This window comes from Scleropages formosus, chromosome 2 (assembly GCF_900964775.1).
Source record: "Scleropages formosus chromosome 2, fSclFor1.1, whole genome shotgun sequence".
NCBI classification, from domain to species: domain Eukaryota; kingdom Metazoa; phylum Chordata; class Actinopteri; order Osteoglossiformes; family Osteoglossidae; genus Scleropages; species Scleropages formosus.
The window spans coordinates 16,307,341-16,326,485 of NC_041807.1; the positions used below are offsets into that span (position 1 = coordinate 16,307,341).

A 19,145-nucleotide genomic window follows, 5' to 3' on the forward strand; every position below is an offset into this window, starting at 1 on the left:
TCAGATTAAATCGAGAACACATTAATCTGGATGAGTGTTTGTTTATCTGCTTTTACTCACAGTAAGCCTCATCATGATCATCCAGGACTGAAGTTGAGGCTCATGGTCAGTGAAGGCCAAGCTGCTTTGGAATGCTTTAACTTTTAAAACGCTTAAACAGCAGTGAAATAAAAGCCTTGGTGTTCCTTTTTCTTACTGCGCTCCTCCGTGGCGAACGCGAGCATCGTGCGTGATAAACAGATGAACAAATCAAAGAGATGGCGATGACTAATGCCGCGCATCGGCAGAGACAAGGTCGCCGAGCGTCACGACGAGCGGTGCGGGAGGGGGCTCTACCTGGAACGCCAGCGATGGCGGAGGCTGATAGCATTTTCAATTATGTACAGTCTCATGGGCGGGAAACGCTCCGCACTAGGTGCAGAAAACAGGCCCGGTGGCAAAAACGGACTGCGTTTCACACCGCCCACTGCCACCGGTTTAGTCCGTTTCAGTAGATCCACAACAACAGCAACAGGTTCGTTACGCAGGACACGAACATGTCTGAAGTGATCACCGGCAGAGCTGTCTTGCTGTTGTCTACCGCAGGTGTAAATGACCTCGTCACGGGACCGAACCACTTTCCAAGGAAGCATCCACACAGACTTTGAACCTTTTATGAGAGCTATCGCCCTGAAAGTGCTGACAGCTCATTTTCATTTTAGGTTTTCAGTGATAAAAGAGATGTGCATGTGTAAAGTTGATCAGCCCGCAAAGAGGTGCGCTTCACGCGAACATGGTGAAAACAGGACAAATCCAGCAGCTTTAAGTCTCACCTTAGAGAGTTAAATCTCTCTATGCAGGAGTCTGTCGAAGTGCTTATGGCTATGTTCTTACTTCCCAGCCCTGCTGTCAATAACACAAAACAGCAGTGACTCTTCACCTGCCCCCTTGCTTGTCTCTCCTCCTTGGTTACCATCATTGGCCCCCCGTACTGTCACCTTCCTTGGCAAGAAAGCACTGGGGTTACCTTCACAATAGGCCTCATCGTCGCGGAGGGAGCGGAAGCCATCCCGGCACCGGCAGCGGGGTCCTGTCTCCAAGCTTATGCATTCCGAATGCTCCGCACAGCAATGACCCTCTGCACAGAAGTCATGACCTGGCAGGTAGCAAAAAGTGGCAGAGCCCGCTGTGAACAATCTGAGGTGACAGCACAAAAAAAAAAAAAAAATGGCACCGAGAAAGAAATTATTACAACAGTATGTATCCATTAAGTTCAGTCTATCCTGAATTTTCTATCCTCCGTGGGGTGTAATTAACACAACAGCTCAGCATAACAACAGATGCCATAGCAACTTTAGGAGGAAATTACTTTATAAAAATAGGACACAAAAAATAGGAATGAATGTCAGAGGTGTGCTGGTTTCTGCTGCCTGCCACCATTGTTTATGTCCCTAATGAGCACCGGCGGAGTCCCGGGGGGAGCTTGTTAGCTGCAAAGGAGGCAGTGATAGATCACAAGAGCTGGTGAGCCACACTGAGCTTGGTTCTAATGCCCCCCTTTCATCCACTCAAGGGTGGGAAGCTGTAAGCGGGCTGCTTCTCTCACCACCCCCCATCCCATTCTCAGGCACCCCCAACCCAGTGCAGACCACCTGAACAAACCATCTTTGAGCGATCAATCATCATACCCCTGCAGACGTTACAGCACCGGTCCGGGAGGGTCATCTGCTCCGACTCTGCACAGTTCAGCTCCGGGCAGATAGAGGGCGCCACTCGGTGCATGGTCCTGTCCTGTCCACAGAAAGAGCAAGGCTTAACAGAGTGCAAGTACAGCCTGCTGCAAATTCTGTGTCTCAGCTCCTCCTTCAGGATTTCTCATGAAAAACTTACACCACTGTCTGTGAATTACAAAGGCAGATTCATTAATTAACACTCTATGTATTTATATACTTACAGCAGAATAACAAATTAAAGCAACTGCTCATCTCCTAAAGAGCCGAAGTCATTAGTTTGTCAATCTAATATTTATTTTTTATAGCGTTCTCGCATCTACACACTCTGTTAACACACACTGTGGATGCATTTGTCACACTTGCCTGCAGTTAAGGAGAAGATGAAACCACATAGCTCTAGATAATGTGTTTCTAACCTCATGCCACTCATGTTAATTGAGAGGGTAGGGAATGTGATTTTTCTTAAGGAACTTGAGGAGACGAGCAGCAGTCACAGGCAGGGGGTCTGTTTAGGAGGCAGCCAGGCAGATAGTCTCCTATACTTGGATAATGACTAATTTTACTGCAGAGATACCAACACCTCCCGATTAAGTGTGTGATGTGCGTTTCTCTGGCAGAAAAGGTCCGGAGCGATAGCAACATGAGATCAGAACTATCGACTGGTTGATGCCGTACAGATGAGGGAGGGAGGGCAAGAGTCAGTCGCCCATAATTAGACCATGACTCACTGTCGTCTGATCAACTCAAGCTGAGCGCTGGTGTTACACCATCAACCAGCGCTCTGCAAGTGCCTTGTGGGTAGATGAGAACTGAGAGCTGTTAACGAGTCCAGACCAGCATCGCCAGGACACGCGGGTCCCCCCCCCAAAAAAATTCCCAGCGCTTAACACATACAGAAGGGCTGGCTGTATCGTGAAGGAAAGCCCTCCTTCACAGCACAGTGTGGGCAGAGCGCGGAGACTGCTGTGGGTGATTCATTATTTAGAAACACAGGAATAGAAACTTTCACATGATTATGCGGGCGTAACTTCACTCTCTCTTGCGTGATATGGGGGCCCCGGCAACACGCCGACACACGAGAGCAGCTCTAACACCGTGGATAAGAGAAAGAGCTCCTGTGTCACTTGCAGAGCCGCTGCTCGGTTCCTCACTCATTAAACGGAGGGTTAGAACTGGTGTTTGGTGTGTTGTCATATCGAAGGTGTATTAATGAGGACTTAATGCATGGGGCTCCCTCCCCTCGTTTTTCAGGCGATTTTTTTGCATTTACTGTCACATGGGTCCAAGAGCAATTACACCGTGATTTCATTAAGGATCACTTACCCTGCACTCAAACAGTAAACACTTTCCGGAGGAATCACGCAGCGCCTGCTTCTCGCCCTCCACGTACACCCGCTTTCTGAATAAACACACCGCTGGAAGGGAAACAAACAAGTTCGTTAAGCGAGCAGCATGTAATTTCCAGGAGACACAAGTTGCTGCCGTTGCGTCGGCAAGACACTTGCATCCGCACCACACTGCACTGCACCTGCCTGACTATGTCCCCCTTCACAGGGTGATGGCGCTGCAGTGCGTGCACTTCTGTTCTGGGCAAGACACAGCAGTTGAGGTTGCAAAACACAGCGGCCATCTGTTTCCCCACTTTCTTGGCATGGGACGATTAAGCGGAAAGATGAAGTAACACCGTGAAATACCAGGCGCCCTTCATGCCGGACAGGTGTAATCGATATGTAATGACAAAACAGAGTCAGAGAAGGAAGGTGTGTTTCACGAGCAGGGAGCGCATAGCTCATAAAAAGTGGCCAAGTCAAAGACGGTTAAGGATTAATAATTCCTCGCTGTCTGATAACTCTCCTATGGAAAATTGCAGATTAATTTATCATTTTCAAATGCAAGAAATTAGAACTGAAGCATGCCACTCCAGAAGCAGAGCCCGATTAATTAGCTGCCCGTTTAGCTGACCTTTAGCAAGTCGCTGACAACAGGCACAGGGCGCTGAGAAAGAATGGGGTGGGGGGTGGAGCTACAGGATTATTGGGGAGAAGCAATGGCAGATTAGACCACTTACACAGCTTTAAAGCCCCCAGGAATGACACTCCCCCCACGCCCACATCCCCGACTTCCCAAGCTACCAAACACGACTGAATAAACAGCGACTGCCTCTCCGCCAAAGCACAATGGGACTGTGAGAGATTAATATGGTCGCACTGAGGACGAGTCCAGAATTCTCGCTGCTGCCTAGCTTTCGTACAAAAACACAAACGTACCCACGAGCATGTGTGAGGGCATTAAACATACAAAGAGTAGAATTAAAATCGAAAAGCTGCTTGGGGGACAAAAAACATTGGAACAGCCACAACTGGGGGAATTAGAGACGTGTCGTGTCCTCAGAAAATCCACAGAAGAACAGAACTTGCGAGTTCCAGGATGCCACGCTGTATGCAATAAAGCCAACTTTGCTTCAGGCCGGGCATCTTGTTATTGGCAGACAAAAACCAATTATCCTCTTATTGTTTACAGTATTTGAGGCTTATTTCCAAAGTAATAATATTACTGACATGCACATTTTTTTTCCCCACTTCATGAATGATATCAGTGTAATCATATTTAAGAGGGTTGTGGCAATTTCAGGCATTTCTGGGAACTATTTCAGCAGAAGGGAATATTCATTAAATTACCTCAACTCAAAATTCTCTTTTTCCGCAAGGTTAATATATATACAAAAACTTGTATATGTAGCGGGCAAGTGACACGCCTGAAGACTTATTCAGGTACGAAAAGGTCCCATTTCATGTCGTACATCCTTTCATTATCCAATTGAAATTCAGTGGTAGTGAGAGGGCTGCTGGGACAAAAGCAAGGCTGCCTGTGCAGCTGGGTGATTAAACAGAATTATTAATAGGAAAAGAACACATTTCAGGTTTTAGGCACTAACTGTCTATTGATAATAGAAAATAAATACACATAAGTCTTAATGTTGCTTCTCAGATCATCTTTTGTCGGAGACAATGTACATTTATTGGCCTTCGGCATATAGTTTTGTCTGGAATACAAATGCGGGTTTAGCTCCAGGACAGAGAGAAGCGGAGAGACCGCCATCCCTGGGAAGAGCTGAGCCAGGAGACAGCCTGGCGAATTTCATTACTTAGATCTTGTTTCTCTCATCCTGAGTTTGTCATTCACGATACTGTCATGAAGCAGAGCATTATGTAATACATATACATGATGCATGCAAATACGGACGTCTTGGGAGATGCTTCGTGAAGCGCCTAGCAACACCGAGAGGAGGTCAGTTGTCAAGCAGTGGTGTTGGAAATGTGCTTTGGGTGATGAGTGTTGCAGGAGAACAGAAATCCTGCAGAGACAGAAGGCTAGGCTGCGTGGAAAGATACAGAGAGGCAGAGACACAGACAGACTGCGAGGCCGAGTGGAAAAAGGCAGATGGACAGACAGAGAGGGTGGTTTTGTAATAAGATAGAGACAGATAGACAGGGAACCTGTGTGAAAAAATACAGACAGATAGACAGGGAGACAGTGAGAAAAAATACAGACAGGCAAACAGGGTTTGTAATAAGATAGAGACAGATAGACAGGCGGAAGTGTGGAAGGATGCGGAGACATACAGACGAGCAGAGAAAGACAGATAAGGAGACTGTATGGAAAAATATAAACAGGGACTGGAAGACTGCATGGAGATATCAGGTAAAGGACAGCTTGTCTACTCACGCTGGCACTCCTGGCAGCATCGGCCAGGCACGTACGCGGGGGCGGAGTCAGGAGGGCAGACAGGCGGGACACAGGAGATGGGCTCACAGAGAGCTGTGCCGTTCTAAAGGAGAAAGCCCAGAATCACGCCACTGACACACAATCAGCAGCATAGTACGAAGCATGTGCGTGAGTCCACACACAAGACTGTTAAGCAAAGCATTTCATCTGAACTGCCTGTGACTGTGTGACAATACACATGGTAGTACCTCAATAACAATAATGAACTGGAAAACAGGTTATGCTGGTCCGTGGAGGAGAAACATGAGGCAAGTAAGGCAACAACCTGCTACATCTGAGCCATTCACCGAGTAGAGAAGGCAGGCACAAAAGAATTATTTAGCTCTGGGCATCCTGCAATATTTGCAGTGATATTTAGCCTCTGGTAACTACCTTGACTTAGTGCTCAATTTCAGTGTCATCCCCTCAAACCAGTTCCCGATTTGCTCTGTAATTCATATTCTAGTGCACACAAACACCCATAAACTTGTCCATGACTTCCCAGAACCAACAAGGAGTCAAGCTCTGCTGCTCGAAATGTTTTGTCTGCTCTGCACAAGTTTCCTTTCCACTTCCAGGGTGTCTGGCCAGAACACAGCCCTGCTAATCCTGCCCGCTGATTCCGAAAAGCTTGGACACTGTCCAGCAATTAGAGAGGAATAAATGTGGGAACAAGCAACAGGGACCATTGAAAAGAAGGGGAAGAAGCAAAACTGCTCTGTGACCCCCTGCCCAGCATCCCTACATAGATGACCCTTACTGAACATGTGCAGTTCTTGCAGCCATCTGTCCAGGATTCATCCTCCCTGTACAGGACCCCCTTGACACTGCAGGTCCGCTCACAATAGCATCTGTCCAGGCCGTTCATCTTCTCCTCGGCCTTGGACAGCTGAAGAACACAAAGAGCAACGGGGGTGGGAGGGTAAAGAGAGGGAGGGAAGCTCTTATACCAGAACGCTCAGCCATTGTGTAAAGCAATCACATTATCATGAACCCACAGCAGCCTAGCAGTGGATGACCAGAAGGCCGCTGGGTCTTTCCCACACAGCGTAATCCTGTAAGAGCCACAGACAGACTATCCATGTCTTTCACAGAAAGCATCAGCTTTCACAGATGTACTCTTGTACTGTAAAAGTGAAAAAACGAGGCAGTGGTTTTGAATTTGGCATGTTTTTCATGCAGTGCTGGAGAGGGACAAACAGAACCTCTAACCAAAACATTTTCATCCTAGTGAACAGATAACACAATACCTTGCTGGATGTTTTAGCCAAGATGTCCTGCAGTTCCATTATCTTCTGCACAAGTCCATGGAAGTCGTTGCAAGTGGGACAGGCTGCAAGTGAGAATACAGCGACCGCTGTCTGTCAAAGCGGGCTATCAGCAACCGTTTAATCCCATCAAAGACCCTGAAACATTTGCAGAATTTAATGTGGCAGAGCAAGGCAAACTTACTGCGATTCAGGTCTGGACATTGTGAGATGTATCCCTGGGGCATAACAAGAAGCTGAACATCCTGCATTACTCCCTGAAAATTTCAAAAAAGACAGAATGTGTAATACCTTTTGTGGTAAATTAGCCTCAATCCATCACGGGTGTCTACAAAACACTGGCTACCAGGTTCAATGGCAACACACGTAATGTACAGTACCTGTCCGAATGAGCCGTACTGTGATGCAGGTGGATCTGAAGAATGATCCTAATTGCTACTCTAGCAAGTGAACAACTCGACGCAGCTATCCTACCAACGTCTGCGAGTGGACAGCTCCACGGTGCTTGTCAACCGCAGGCAGCAAGAGGATAGCTCCACATCGAAAATTTTTCCATTATTTTTTAACAGAGTGCATTTAGTGCAGATCTCTCCAGGACATCTCATATTTTATACTTTTATTTATATATGATTTCTCACCGCATCTTAATGCAGGGATGCACTGTTCCAGACTATATGCTGGAAGCAAGGGCAGTGAAGAAGAATGGTGTTCTGTCCACACCCTGGATGGGACACCAGTCCATCGCAGGGCAATCGCACACAATCGCTGATTCAGTCATACTCTAAGTGCAATTTATTGCCACCCATTCACTTGAAACACGTCTGTGAACTGTTTTAAGAAACTGACGTGAACACAGGGAGTACGTATGGACTCCACATAGAGTGGGCTGGATTCTAACCCATGGGTGGATGCACTGCCCAGACACGGTGAGGACACCGGCACCACCCGTTGTGCCACCAATGCTGCCAACCTTTTTTAATTTTCTATAAATTCTTGCATTTGCTGGAAAATCCAGTAAACAATCACAAGATGGACAAAGTCTTAAACAGTCATTTTATTGGGTGGCTTCAGCTCACCAAACTTAAAAGCACTTCATCTTACCTTATGAGACAACATTTGTTCCACATACACAATTATTTGGTACTATTGTGTCCAGCGCACATGTTGCAATTATATTTAGCAGCATCACATATTCATTCAGTAGCCATGGAAACCAGAAGTACGTCTAGTTTGTCCCTTACAAAAAGATAGTAAACTTGTTAGATTGGTTGCCTAAGTGGTTTTGCAAATTCAAACGTACGAAAAAAGTTCCAGTCAGGGTTGACTACTCCATGTTAAGTCAACATGACAGAAAAAAAAGCTTTGTCTCCTGTGTAATCAAGATATTATATTAGTACATTAAAACGTACTGACACGAGGATACAGAATCTCGACAATGATTCTACCACGCCACAAGTATCATTTTGACTTGTATCATGTATGAGGCTCTGTGATTGCTGAAGTAACCACAGCGGGAATAAAATGCCTCTATTCCGGGAAAACAATCACTGCAGAAAAACTTGCTGTGAAACAGTGAATTCCCATCTTGCACGTGATACCGAACTGCTACAGCTGTGTGATATTAGCAGAAAGGTGCTAATGGAGGATTCTCTCAAACTTCATTCTATACTCCCCCCCCCAACTCTAATTACTAATCATAGGTCTGGCGAGGAAAGAGGAGAGCGGGACATCCATAGTGAGTGTCTACATGACCTCCAGGTGTCTTCGGCTCCCAATTAATACCAGAGGCTTTTAACAGTCTAGAGGGAAGTGAGGGGATTTCCTATTATTTCTCACAGCTAGCCACAGAGTAACACACCCGTCTGTTGCATTCAGAAAGGTATTAACAGCCTATTAGTGGCCCTCACTATCCAAGGCATCAGTCTGCGGGAGCAATTTAATCAAAGGCACGTCTGGATTTATGCTCGCAAAACGCTGTGAGGATACCAGGATCTTGAGACCTGAGCTGCATGTCTTTATCTACTTTTTGCATCCGCCCCCTCCCCTGATGCTCTCGTTTGGGACCAAATAAGAGAATCAAATGAGAACGCAGACGAAGAGATACATCATCATGGATGAGTCACAAAACTCAAGCAATTATGCTCCAGTGATATTAAAGTTTTCCATCTCCTTTCACAACACAAGTGCCATAGGGTAAACACATGTGGGGTGAGACAAACGTGCTCTTAATGATATTAAGCCAGTTATCCTGAGCATTAACTCATTGCAAAGAATCTGGTGTCTACAGAAGAGCAATTCGCACCTTAAAGAGGCCGTGCGCACTGTTTCTCTGGCCGAGCCAGATCGAAGTCTCCTCTGGAAAGTCCATTGACGGGGGCTCAACCACTCTCTCGTAAATCCTGCAATAACACAAGAAAGGCAGGACGGACAATAAGTGGGCTCTATAGCACAATTCATGAAGACCACCTAGAATCCTGTGGCTACCATCCCGTGACACAGGCCAAAGAGAATTGCGCTGCTCCGTTGAATGAATACATGTTCAAATAATGTTCAGTGAATAGACTGTGTGTAGAAACACCCACTTGATATCCATTCAGTGGGACAGGGTTAGGATTCCTTTTCATGTCCTTGAGGAACAATCAGCAACTGCCTCAGTCTCCCAACATCTTCAGTCAAGAACCTACCTGTTACAGTCCACATGCAGCAGGATGTGGGAGGCGCTGAGGGCTACAGAGACCTTGTGCCACTGGTCATCTGCCAGAGTGTACGGGAAAACCTCCGTGTGCGGCTGCTGGCCTTGCGTACGGTAGTGGAGACGAATCTCGTTACGCTGGCCACTGCTCTCCAGCTCCAGGAACCTAGGTAAGGGACGAGGGAAGACAGGAAGGAATTCACGTGGCCTGAAAAAATCATAGCTGCGCCGCTTTTCCACTCTCTCGTATCTAGGATGCTCTTGCGATATGTTAAACCAATCCTGAGCCAGGCACTTTGACCTAAATTATTCCACCAAAATCCATACATTCAGCAAATAATTTGACAGTGATCCATGGTGTGTTGAGCTTCCTAAGAATCACCACAGATGAAAAAGAAGCGAGGCTTGGAACACCACAGGAAATCCAGACGGCCCAGTAAGTCAGCAGGGTGCTGCACTCAGAGGAAGGAGCCTGTAGCTGAGAATTTGGAGCAGTGCAGCGTGAGATGGCACTGATGTGAAAAGGTGCCAAGACGGAGGAGCAAGTGTCAACAAAGCCTTTTAAACACACACTTTATCAGAAGAGCATTTCAAAGGCTTCCTCCCATCACGCCCATTACAATGTGAGCTTGTAGTGTTGGTCTGTGGGCCACGTCCTTCAAGCACCCAAGTAAAGCCAATAAATGGGTAAAACTGATCCCTAAAACTCAATTTTGCATAACACCACCTGTCAAGCTTGTCAGCTGGATATGCCGATAGCCCCTGTGCTTCACCAACTGTGGCGTGGGCTAACCGAGTTAAATGTGACACTCTGAGCAGAACCTAGCAATCCTCAGAAGTGAACCAACCAATCCAACGATCCCCAGTGGCAGGAATCACTTATGCAAGCTGGCACATTATGCCCTGGCTCTGAACAAACAGATCTACACAATGAATCTGCAAATTAAAGCACTGCTTCCACTTCAAAGCTTGGAAATTTATTGCATACCAATGTGCAGCAAAAACAATGCTATGCATGATGTGTAGTTATTGTAAATCATCGTCTCATATCAGCCTATTGGTTACATGACTGACTTACTGATACAAAACTGATCAAACCTTCTGACCAGCAGTGTGTTTCTTTGCCTGTAGTGTATTCGCTACAACCTGGCAGTGTAGAGCTAGCACCAAAAGCATCCTGTCCTTACAGCCGACATAATCAATATAATCTGCACTTTGTAAATGTCACTGGGCATTTCTGCTTTGTACCCTTGCAGGTGACTGTTAACACCATGTGAACGTGCCTTCCTGTCCTTTTTAAAAAATGTATGACAAGAAGCCCTAAACAAGGTTGCTAGGGTCTCAGCATCCTCTGGGGTGATGGGGGTAGCAGGTCACCTGTATTGGTTGGGGTGCTACTCACAGGGTGCCTTAGACAGCGCTGTTATGATTAAGGTGTGACACTTTACCACTGCACAAGGGCAATGTCAATACATCCCATAACCTTACTCTAACCAGCCTCGTGACTCTGACACTCAGCCAATTGTGCATTGTCAAATAAAGCACTTATTAATTACATAGCTGCATACATCTTCATAGGCTCTAACCCTCTCCAACAAGTCAAAGTTAAAACTGAAAAACTATGCTATTACACCAAGTATAACCATTGCAACACTAACAGCTGTCAAATACAAAGCACGTGAAGAAATGTGTGACAAGACGGCACGGACGTGCCTCTGCTCTGAACGATGGATGGACAGGATGACGCCGGAGTTGAGCGTCTCCTGCTTCACAGTGGCCAGGACCGTGAACTCCTTCTTATTCCTCAGCTTCTGGAGGATCCTCTCAGTGGCATCAGCTGAGGACTTGACATCCCTCGCAGTGTCTGTGGAGAAAGCGGACACCTGTCAGAGAAAATCCGCAACGCAAAGATACACCCTCACAAATTAAAGCCAGCGCAACTGAGAGTTGCAAGAAACGCAATAAAGCCAAGTTACTCCTGGAAGAACACAGCAATGAAAAATATTACACTAAAACAATGACTCCAGAAAGATAGCGTGGTATGAAAAGTGAAAAAAAACAACACATTCAAATGAACAAGAGCAAGCTAAAAAACACAAGAAATAATTCACGCACGAAGAGCAACAAATTGTATCAAAAGGTAATAAAGCACAGCTGTAATTCTATTTGCACGATACTATAAGAGCAAATATTCACTAGCTGATAAACAAACCAAGGCCTCAATTTTGTAGCAGAACCAGGAATACAGACACAAACGTACGAGCAAGTGAAACAAACTGCCTTGTGCTTTATAAGATCTACTCCAATAAATATGTTTCAATTTGTGGCCTTAAATCGTATAGCTATTGAACAGCTTAAATGAACATTTTATCAGGAATCTAAATTACAAAGGCTGTTATATGAAAAAAGAGCTGGAGCAAAAGAGGGAGGCTAGAGTTCTCAGATGTATTTTGCTTTTGTTCCATCGCTAGCTGCGCTGCCCTCACTCGCTCGATGTAGACATCTATGGTATTTTAATGGCTCAATCAATAAATGATGAAGTTCCTCAGAGGCGAACACATCAAAATGTTCTTTCATAGCAACGGGTCGCCTTGCGAGATGCCACGACACAGTTTCAATGCCATATGTCGCCTTCATACAAACATTTCTGTTCTGGCCAATAATCGCAGCCAATTAGCACGAGGAAAACAATGCTGTACACATTTACTGACAAATGCACAAACTGCGGATAGCAAAGGCACAATTGTGAGCTGACCCGGGCACAACGTGGCACTGTTGCTCGGTATGTGGAAGGAGCCCTTCTGGTTTAGGAGGCGGAAGGCGATTCGCGGAGAATGTGTTAGGATCAATGTGCCTCTGGAAGCTCCTTGGGGAGGCACATTTTGAAGTATCCCCACTGAAAAACATGAAAGCTGTCTGGCTTCAAATCCAACAGGCGGAAGGCACAGGATGACCTCGCTTGCCACCAGCATCTCTAGCCTGCCAATACCATTTCCTTTTCCAAAAACTACTAACACCGTAGAAATTGGGGGACCGTGCGCCGCCTTAGAGTGAATATGCGATCAGATGACGACAAAGAAGCAACATCCTCCCGAATAATATTTACTGCTATGTTTCTGTCTATGCAACAGGAATAATTTTCACTGCAACCTAGTTTCAGATGTACAAAGTCGCAGTTTTAAATCCGCTCGTCATAATCCATTCATACTTAATCTTTTCTCCGACTGACACTGATTTATATCAGAGCGTAACTTCTTCTTAAAACCAATAATCCAACGAAACGCGTTGCACGGAACTGTCCATCACTTCCACAGGCAGCAGGATGAAGGTATCAGGTGGTCACTGGCAGTAACATGACCCGTTCCTGTCGGGAGCCAAATCAATGTCCGGCCAAATCAATTCCTGACCCGGTGCCGCCACTCAGCTTTTTATTGGCTGGCGCCTGTGCGGTGGGGCGACCACCTGCTCTCTCCAGCCATTCACACCTGTGTGTCTGGCACACTAGGGGAAAGCCACACCCACTTCCCCCAAATGACGTTGGCTGGGCAGCCGACTCCATCTAAAACTATATGCACGTGGCGCTGCTAAAAACAGCGGCGCATGAGCATGCTAAGTTATAACTAAAAATACACGTTGCGGTGTTGATCTGATAATCCAGGGGATTGGTTCCCTTATATCTGAGAAACGCAGCTTTCGCCATCGGGGCTGTATAATCCTGTCATTCAGGACAAACACTTTTAATAGTTTAACATGAGGCAGAGGTTTCTACAACTCACGATTACCACTAATCTCGCCTCCCGAACGTTACCTCGTTTTCACCTTGCTTTTATTCTTTGTGCGATGATCTGAGACTCAAATGCCAGTATGACGTCCACCTCTGTGTTGTTCTCAAAAAGAGTTCTGGATCTTGGGAATCGCACAAGACATTTGCGTTTCCTCTCATTTTGAAAGAAATATCTAGCTCCGTGAAAGGCTACTCAGTGGTTACTCTGGGACTTTGCAGGGGGTTATACTGGGCCCTTCAGTATGTGTGGAAGAAATCCAAAGAGCACTGCCAGGAGTCCCAGAAGAGGAATAACCTTGTTTCATCTCAGGTTCGCAACGTCCGCCTCAAGGCCTGTAGACCCCTCATCAGTAGTAGAAGGGAAACCACTGCAGAGGAGCACACAAAAAAACTAGAATAAAGTTTAAAAGCTAAACTTAGCGCTTTTGACATCTTTCGTGGAATCTGCACGTCTGTTTTGCAACAATACAGTTTTCTCGTGTGCGTAACTCAAAAGAAGAAGCCTAGAGTTCATCTCCAGGAATGTCGGAGCTTTCCTGTTATGCTGTTGGGAGAGTAAAGGAAGGAGTAAATAATAACAAGGAACTAAACAATGAACTACCTGGAGTAAACGAACGCTACGCCTTCAACTTGCCTTCGCGTCTGAAATGGAGGACCAACACTGTGCTTTTCCCAACGCACACACTCAGAAAGTGAGCGGCGCAAGGTGTCTGTGTTTGGGTGGGCCTCTCCTGCACAACCTTGCCCCATTCGCAGGGATTATGGTAATGCAAGACCCAGAGGTGGCCCATAACCTTCCGCTGCCCTCGGTGCTTATGCAGTCAGCACCCTTAGGACTAATGCTGCAGCACAGCTGAATAGCACAAACGATATATATCCTGTTCCAAGGGCACCTCCAGACTGCTGACGTGCCACTTTGCTCCCTGACTCTCTGATCCGGTCTTCTGTGACTGACATGCAGAGGGGCTGGCGGCTGGAGAAGTCATAAAAGTGCAAACACGCCGAACCTTCCGGATGCAGCACAATGCCTGCGGCATCACCGGAAAGAAACGCTAGGCTTAAATGCGAATGGCATCTGGAGACACTCCTCCCTTTCATCACCTGGATGTTACGAGGAGAACAACAGGTCTTCGACACCAGCAAGACATATGGAGAAACGTCTACAACCCGCGTGGTCACTGCAGTGTCTCTGGGACCCTGAATGAATGGCCATCACATTCCCCCTGTCCGTCTGGCACACAGATAATGAGCAATCAGAATAAGACGAACACAGAGCTTACTAGGGTCTCTCGGGCAGCAGAGGTAACCAGCCTGCCTGAATCAATCAGCACAGGAGGTAGTCCAGGCAACGATCTGTCCTGCCGTGTAGGTGATCAAACAGGTCCAAAAATAGCCAAAATGTAAGCGCAGTCAGGGTGTCGCACACTGCATTTAAGTCACGCCACGATGGACAGCAGAGCTCCCTCCATCGGGTTCGCCGAACTGCACCTGCGTAGGAGACCGGCCTCCTTCAGCAACGTCTGCAAGAGGTGAGCAGCGCTGCTTCCAGAGAACACCCCAGGGCTTCTCTTTAATAAATACTTGCTGGCCATCAGCACTGAATGCATATGAAAAAATGCCATCCCACAACCACTGCTGGTGAACAGCGATAATTCCCGTTCAGCACGGAGCGCCAGACTCATTGGTGATCCCTGGGACGAAGCCACTCTCTTGAATGGTTGCACCACCTGTCCCAATTAGACATCACTGGTCATGCTGGGCAGAATCCAGTTTTATCATTCACCCACAGTCTACTCCTTAACGCCCCCCCACTGTGGCCTTAACAGGCACCTTTACGAGAAACGTGTTTCTGCAGGACACCAGCAGCTGTGGGGCAGGGAGAAGGTGGATGGGGACTGCGCTTTCTCTGCATGCCTCTTCATCATCGACGTACCCAGTGGGAATGGCCCGGAACTCATTCGGGCTCCTGTCTAATGACTGCAGCCAAGCCAGGTCTGGCCATTATTGCAATCATACATCTCAGCTTGTATCGTTTCTCTCCCAGCAGCTATTCTGGGATGTCATCTGGAGAGATGGCAAACAAATGTGGCGATGGGAGTAATGCTCCGCCGAAGCATCCCGTGGCACAGGTGGCTGTGGCTGTGGCTTCGGCCCATCGCATCACGAGCAGGCCGCGGGCAGCTCCGCGGTTTACAGCCCCTCAGAACGTCCAGAGATGAGCCGCGGCCGGCTCCGTGTTCCAAGCAGCAGCCCATGCGATGGAAGCAATTGCAGGCAACGGTTTGTCAGTCCCGTCGCTCCTTCAACGGCAGCACACACGATGCAAAACACCCAGGAAGCAGCGGGAACAGAGCCGTGAATATTTTAGACATCCGTTGCAAGTGAGTAAAAAGTTAAATTTGCACAACTTCATCTGTAAACACCGATCATATTTAGGCTAGTAAAATAAAGCAAAACACAGAAATCTAAATATATACTGCAGCTATGGACTAATGCACTTTAATCTCCAGCCAAGGCCAGGAAGGGCTAAATCACCCTGGGAAACTGTTTTCCAATGCTTGCAAATTGCAGCACCAAAGAGACAAAGAAAATTGGATTGGCAGCCCCCCTCCCCCCCATTGCTTCCCGCAGCAGCCCTGAACAAGCACCACGGACTAATGTGTCTTGGGACAGAGGATGCCACCCCAAACTCTGAAGACCGTTTCCCAACGGCCACGGGGTCTCAGCCACCGGGGGACCAACAAGGCACATCAATGCATTTGCACATTTTCCTCCATTCGTATTCAGTGTGTGCCCCTCACAGGGTGACTGACGGCGTCTTTTACATAATTCTTTGTGTGTGTGTGTCTGCCCCTTTGTGGAGGCCCGGCCCATTGTGTCGGCAGTTGGCAGCCTCGGAGCAACAGGCTAATTCTGAGAGGAGAAACACAATTATACGGTAAGATCCAACTGCGCAAATGCAGTTACGCTCTGAGACGACAGCTGTCTGAGTTTCTTGCTGTGCAACAGAGCAAAAAGTGAAAGGAAAGCAGAAACCATTGTGCTCTTTTTTTGTAAATATGCCACGAAAACAATAATTAACGCCGAAAGAATTTCGCCGCCATCTCTGCCTCCACGTCGCAAATTTGGGCATCGGCGAGGAGCAGCGCAATCAGGTGGAAAGATGTCACTGCAATGACACAGCACACGATAACATGCCATGTTTATAGGCAATAATAACGACCGAGCGCACCATGTCAATTGACAGAGGACCATTCCCACAGTGGGGGCCAACTTTTTTTGGGTTCGTTCCTTTGTCCTTATAGGCCAGCTACAAGCTAAATTAATTTCACCACCGTAAAAAGTATGAGCTCCCCAGTGGATGCACTGTTCTCGTTATTGTACGTGTAATTTACTGAGCCAGTCATAAATACACGATTAGCAAAGTCTATATGCATTTGGGTTAAAGTGGATTAAATTTTTTTTTTTTAAAATAAATATGGGCATGAGCATCTTTCACTGAGAGAGCTGCTTAAAAAAAAAAATGACAGATGGGGTTATTTTTAAGCAAGCATTTCAGAGAAACTTGGTTCATGCAAGGCCTGCGAGAAGATCCGTTCCCGTTAATGGTGTGCACAGCCTTTCAGTTTACCGGATTTGCGTTGTGGAAAACTCTGACCAATCTTTGTTGGGGTATTTAGATTAAGTGGATATAAAACATTATTCCAACATTACAACATGGTAGGGATGCTGTGGCTAAAACGTTCTGTAAACACAAAAGCAAAGACTGATCTTGAAAATGAATAAATAAACACACAAACTTCATATATATATATTATATACAGTATATACTGTAATTATAACATGTATTGCATTATTTCTTTCAGAAAACGTTTCAAATTGGTTCATGTGTGCCCTTATAGCTGTTCCCTTACAATCTGACTGCTCCAGGTTCAAATCCCATCTCCTGCTGTACTACCCTCGACCAAGATACTTACCCTGAAATACAGTAAAAAAATACCCTGTCGTATACAGTAAATTGGTAAAGCAATGATTGTTATGTTTTGGGCAAGGAGTCAGCTAAATAAAAGATAACGTGATAAAAACACTTATCATTACGACATCAAGTTTGACACATGCTCTGTGTGTGCGCTCGCAGAAGCGCTGCGGTACGGCGGCTCCTCCAGCTACCGTGCGCGCGCCTCCAGCATGATAAAGTGAGAGAGCGGTCGGGGAGACGAGGGCGCGCGCGCGCCCGCCCGCCTCCGCCGGACGGAATGTGTCGCGCGGCACGCGTGCAATCGCGAATAACAATGGTGCGGTGCGACCGCGGTGGGTCCACCTGAGAGGAGAAGCGCTGCCGCCGGAGCTCAGCCTCTTACCCTGGAAGAGAAAAGCCCTGGTGTCGTTGTGGAAGCCGGGCACCTGCGAGACTCCCGCAAACGCGTCCCCGAGGCGCAGCTCGCCGAACACGTCCACGCGCAAGGCTGGGTCCACCCCGAACCCTAAAACTTCAACACACACACACACACACACAGGAAAAGGATGCCGGAGGAAAGGACACAGGACACACACCTCAGTGCGCAAACGAAACACACACCCTACTAGTTAGTACTATTCCTCTTACTGCTCACTAATAGGAACTCACATTTCTGTGGCAAACTAAAAACAACAGCGTTTTTTAAAGCTATGCAATAATGCATATGAGAGAGTGCGCTGTGTCTACAAGCTATGACTAAATACTGCGGAAAAGACAAACCCAGGTATCCGTCAGGCTACGCGAACGCGCAGCATCGTGTCCACACACAGCCGCCTTACCTGCAACAATACGAAATACAAAGAGCACGAAAGAAAGTTTTAACAATCCCATCGTGGAAGCGACGCACTTTAGTCCATCTTTCTTCTGTTTAAAAAAAAAAAAAAAAACAAGTAACAGTGATAACACCGGCAGCGCCGTGAGAAAAAGAAATGAATGAATCACGCGCGAGCGCTACGCGGTCACACGAGCGCGGCTTCAGACTCGTGCATCCCCGAATAACTAGCCGCGCGGCGCGTCGTCTCAAACTTCAGCACGGCGCAGTCGGTGTGCGGGGAAAGTAGTGCTACAAAAAGAGGGAATTTATTCCATTGAGCGGGAATCCGCGGCAGATGGAAGGCGACGCCCGCGTGCGAAGCGCAACGCTCTGTCGCGTTGCTGTGGTGTGGCGAAGCGGCGCTCGCAGCGACCAGCGGACACTGAGGCGCGCGCGCCGCCCCGCTCTCACCTCGCGCAGCTCCGCGCGACGCCGAGCCCCCCCAAACTGCCCCCTTCACACAAGCACCTCACACACGGCCCGCCGCTCAATAGTCCTTAGTGGAGGTGTGTACAAATACTGGGGATACATTATGCTTGTTGAACATTAACAAAACTCATTTTCCATGCTTGAAAATGGTCCACAGAGTGATGTGTTGCTGCATCTATTACGATAAATAATCGCGCAAACTGAACGTGGCACATCACGCCGTCGTTGCCTATGTTCGTACAGTCTGTGAAGCGAATTCTGCTGTACACCGCAGCTCGGTGTGGTGTGGTAAAAAATGTTGCTTAATAAAGTGTTCATTTCATTAACTGCTGCTAAATGTTGGCGGTGTTCACTGGAGATTAACTAAGCAGCTGTAGCGCAGACAACGACCATCCCACAGCAACATAAAACACCGCGCAGTTTTAACTGCTGCACTTGTGCCTCTGTCGCGCTACTTCGCTATTAATCATCACTATTGTGTGTTTTGTTTTTAAGCGGCCCGATTTAAATGGAAACAAATATGAACAATGTGTCCCTCAGATCTGCACGCAAGCCAAATTTGCTTCCCTGGCTAATTGTGTAACTCAATTGAGTACTATTGGCAATACTATGGTAGGCCTACTGCTAATAGCTACTTCAACTTGCTAGTACAGTTTGGTTCCC

The 19,145-nt window shown here is 47.1% G+C and overlaps 1 protein-coding gene across 1 annotated transcript in view; it reads right to left on the minus strand.

Annotated features, from left to right (window-relative positions):
- Positions 1-18,453, minus strand: part of nell2b (neural EGFL like 2b) — a 61,422-nt gene extending 42,969 nt beyond the window's left edge. Inside the window, exons 1-12 of the mRNA XM_029249953.1 lie at positions 18,019-18,453; positions 17,583-17,711; positions 11,151-11,301; positions 9,430-9,603; positions 9,048-9,144; positions 6,930-7,002; positions 6,728-6,810; positions 6,238-6,366; positions 5,439-5,541; positions 3,036-3,127; positions 1,668-1,770; positions 1,007-1,135 (exon numbers count right to left, since the gene is read on the minus strand). Of these exons, the coding sequence (XP_029105786.1) occupies positions 1,007-1,135; positions 1,668-1,770; positions 3,036-3,127; positions 5,439-5,541; positions 6,238-6,366; positions 6,728-6,810; positions 6,930-7,002; positions 9,048-9,144; positions 9,430-9,603; positions 11,151-11,301; positions 17,583-17,711; positions 18,019-18,070 (1,315 nt within the window). The 5' untranslated portion in view covers positions 18,071-18,453. The remainder of the gene's footprint in view (positions 1-1,006; positions 1,136-1,667; positions 1,771-3,035; positions 3,128-5,438; positions 5,542-6,237; positions 6,367-6,727; positions 6,811-6,929; positions 7,003-9,047; positions 9,145-9,429; positions 9,604-11,150; positions 11,302-17,582; positions 17,712-18,018) is intronic.
- Positions 18,454-19,145: the final 692 nt, after the last annotated feature.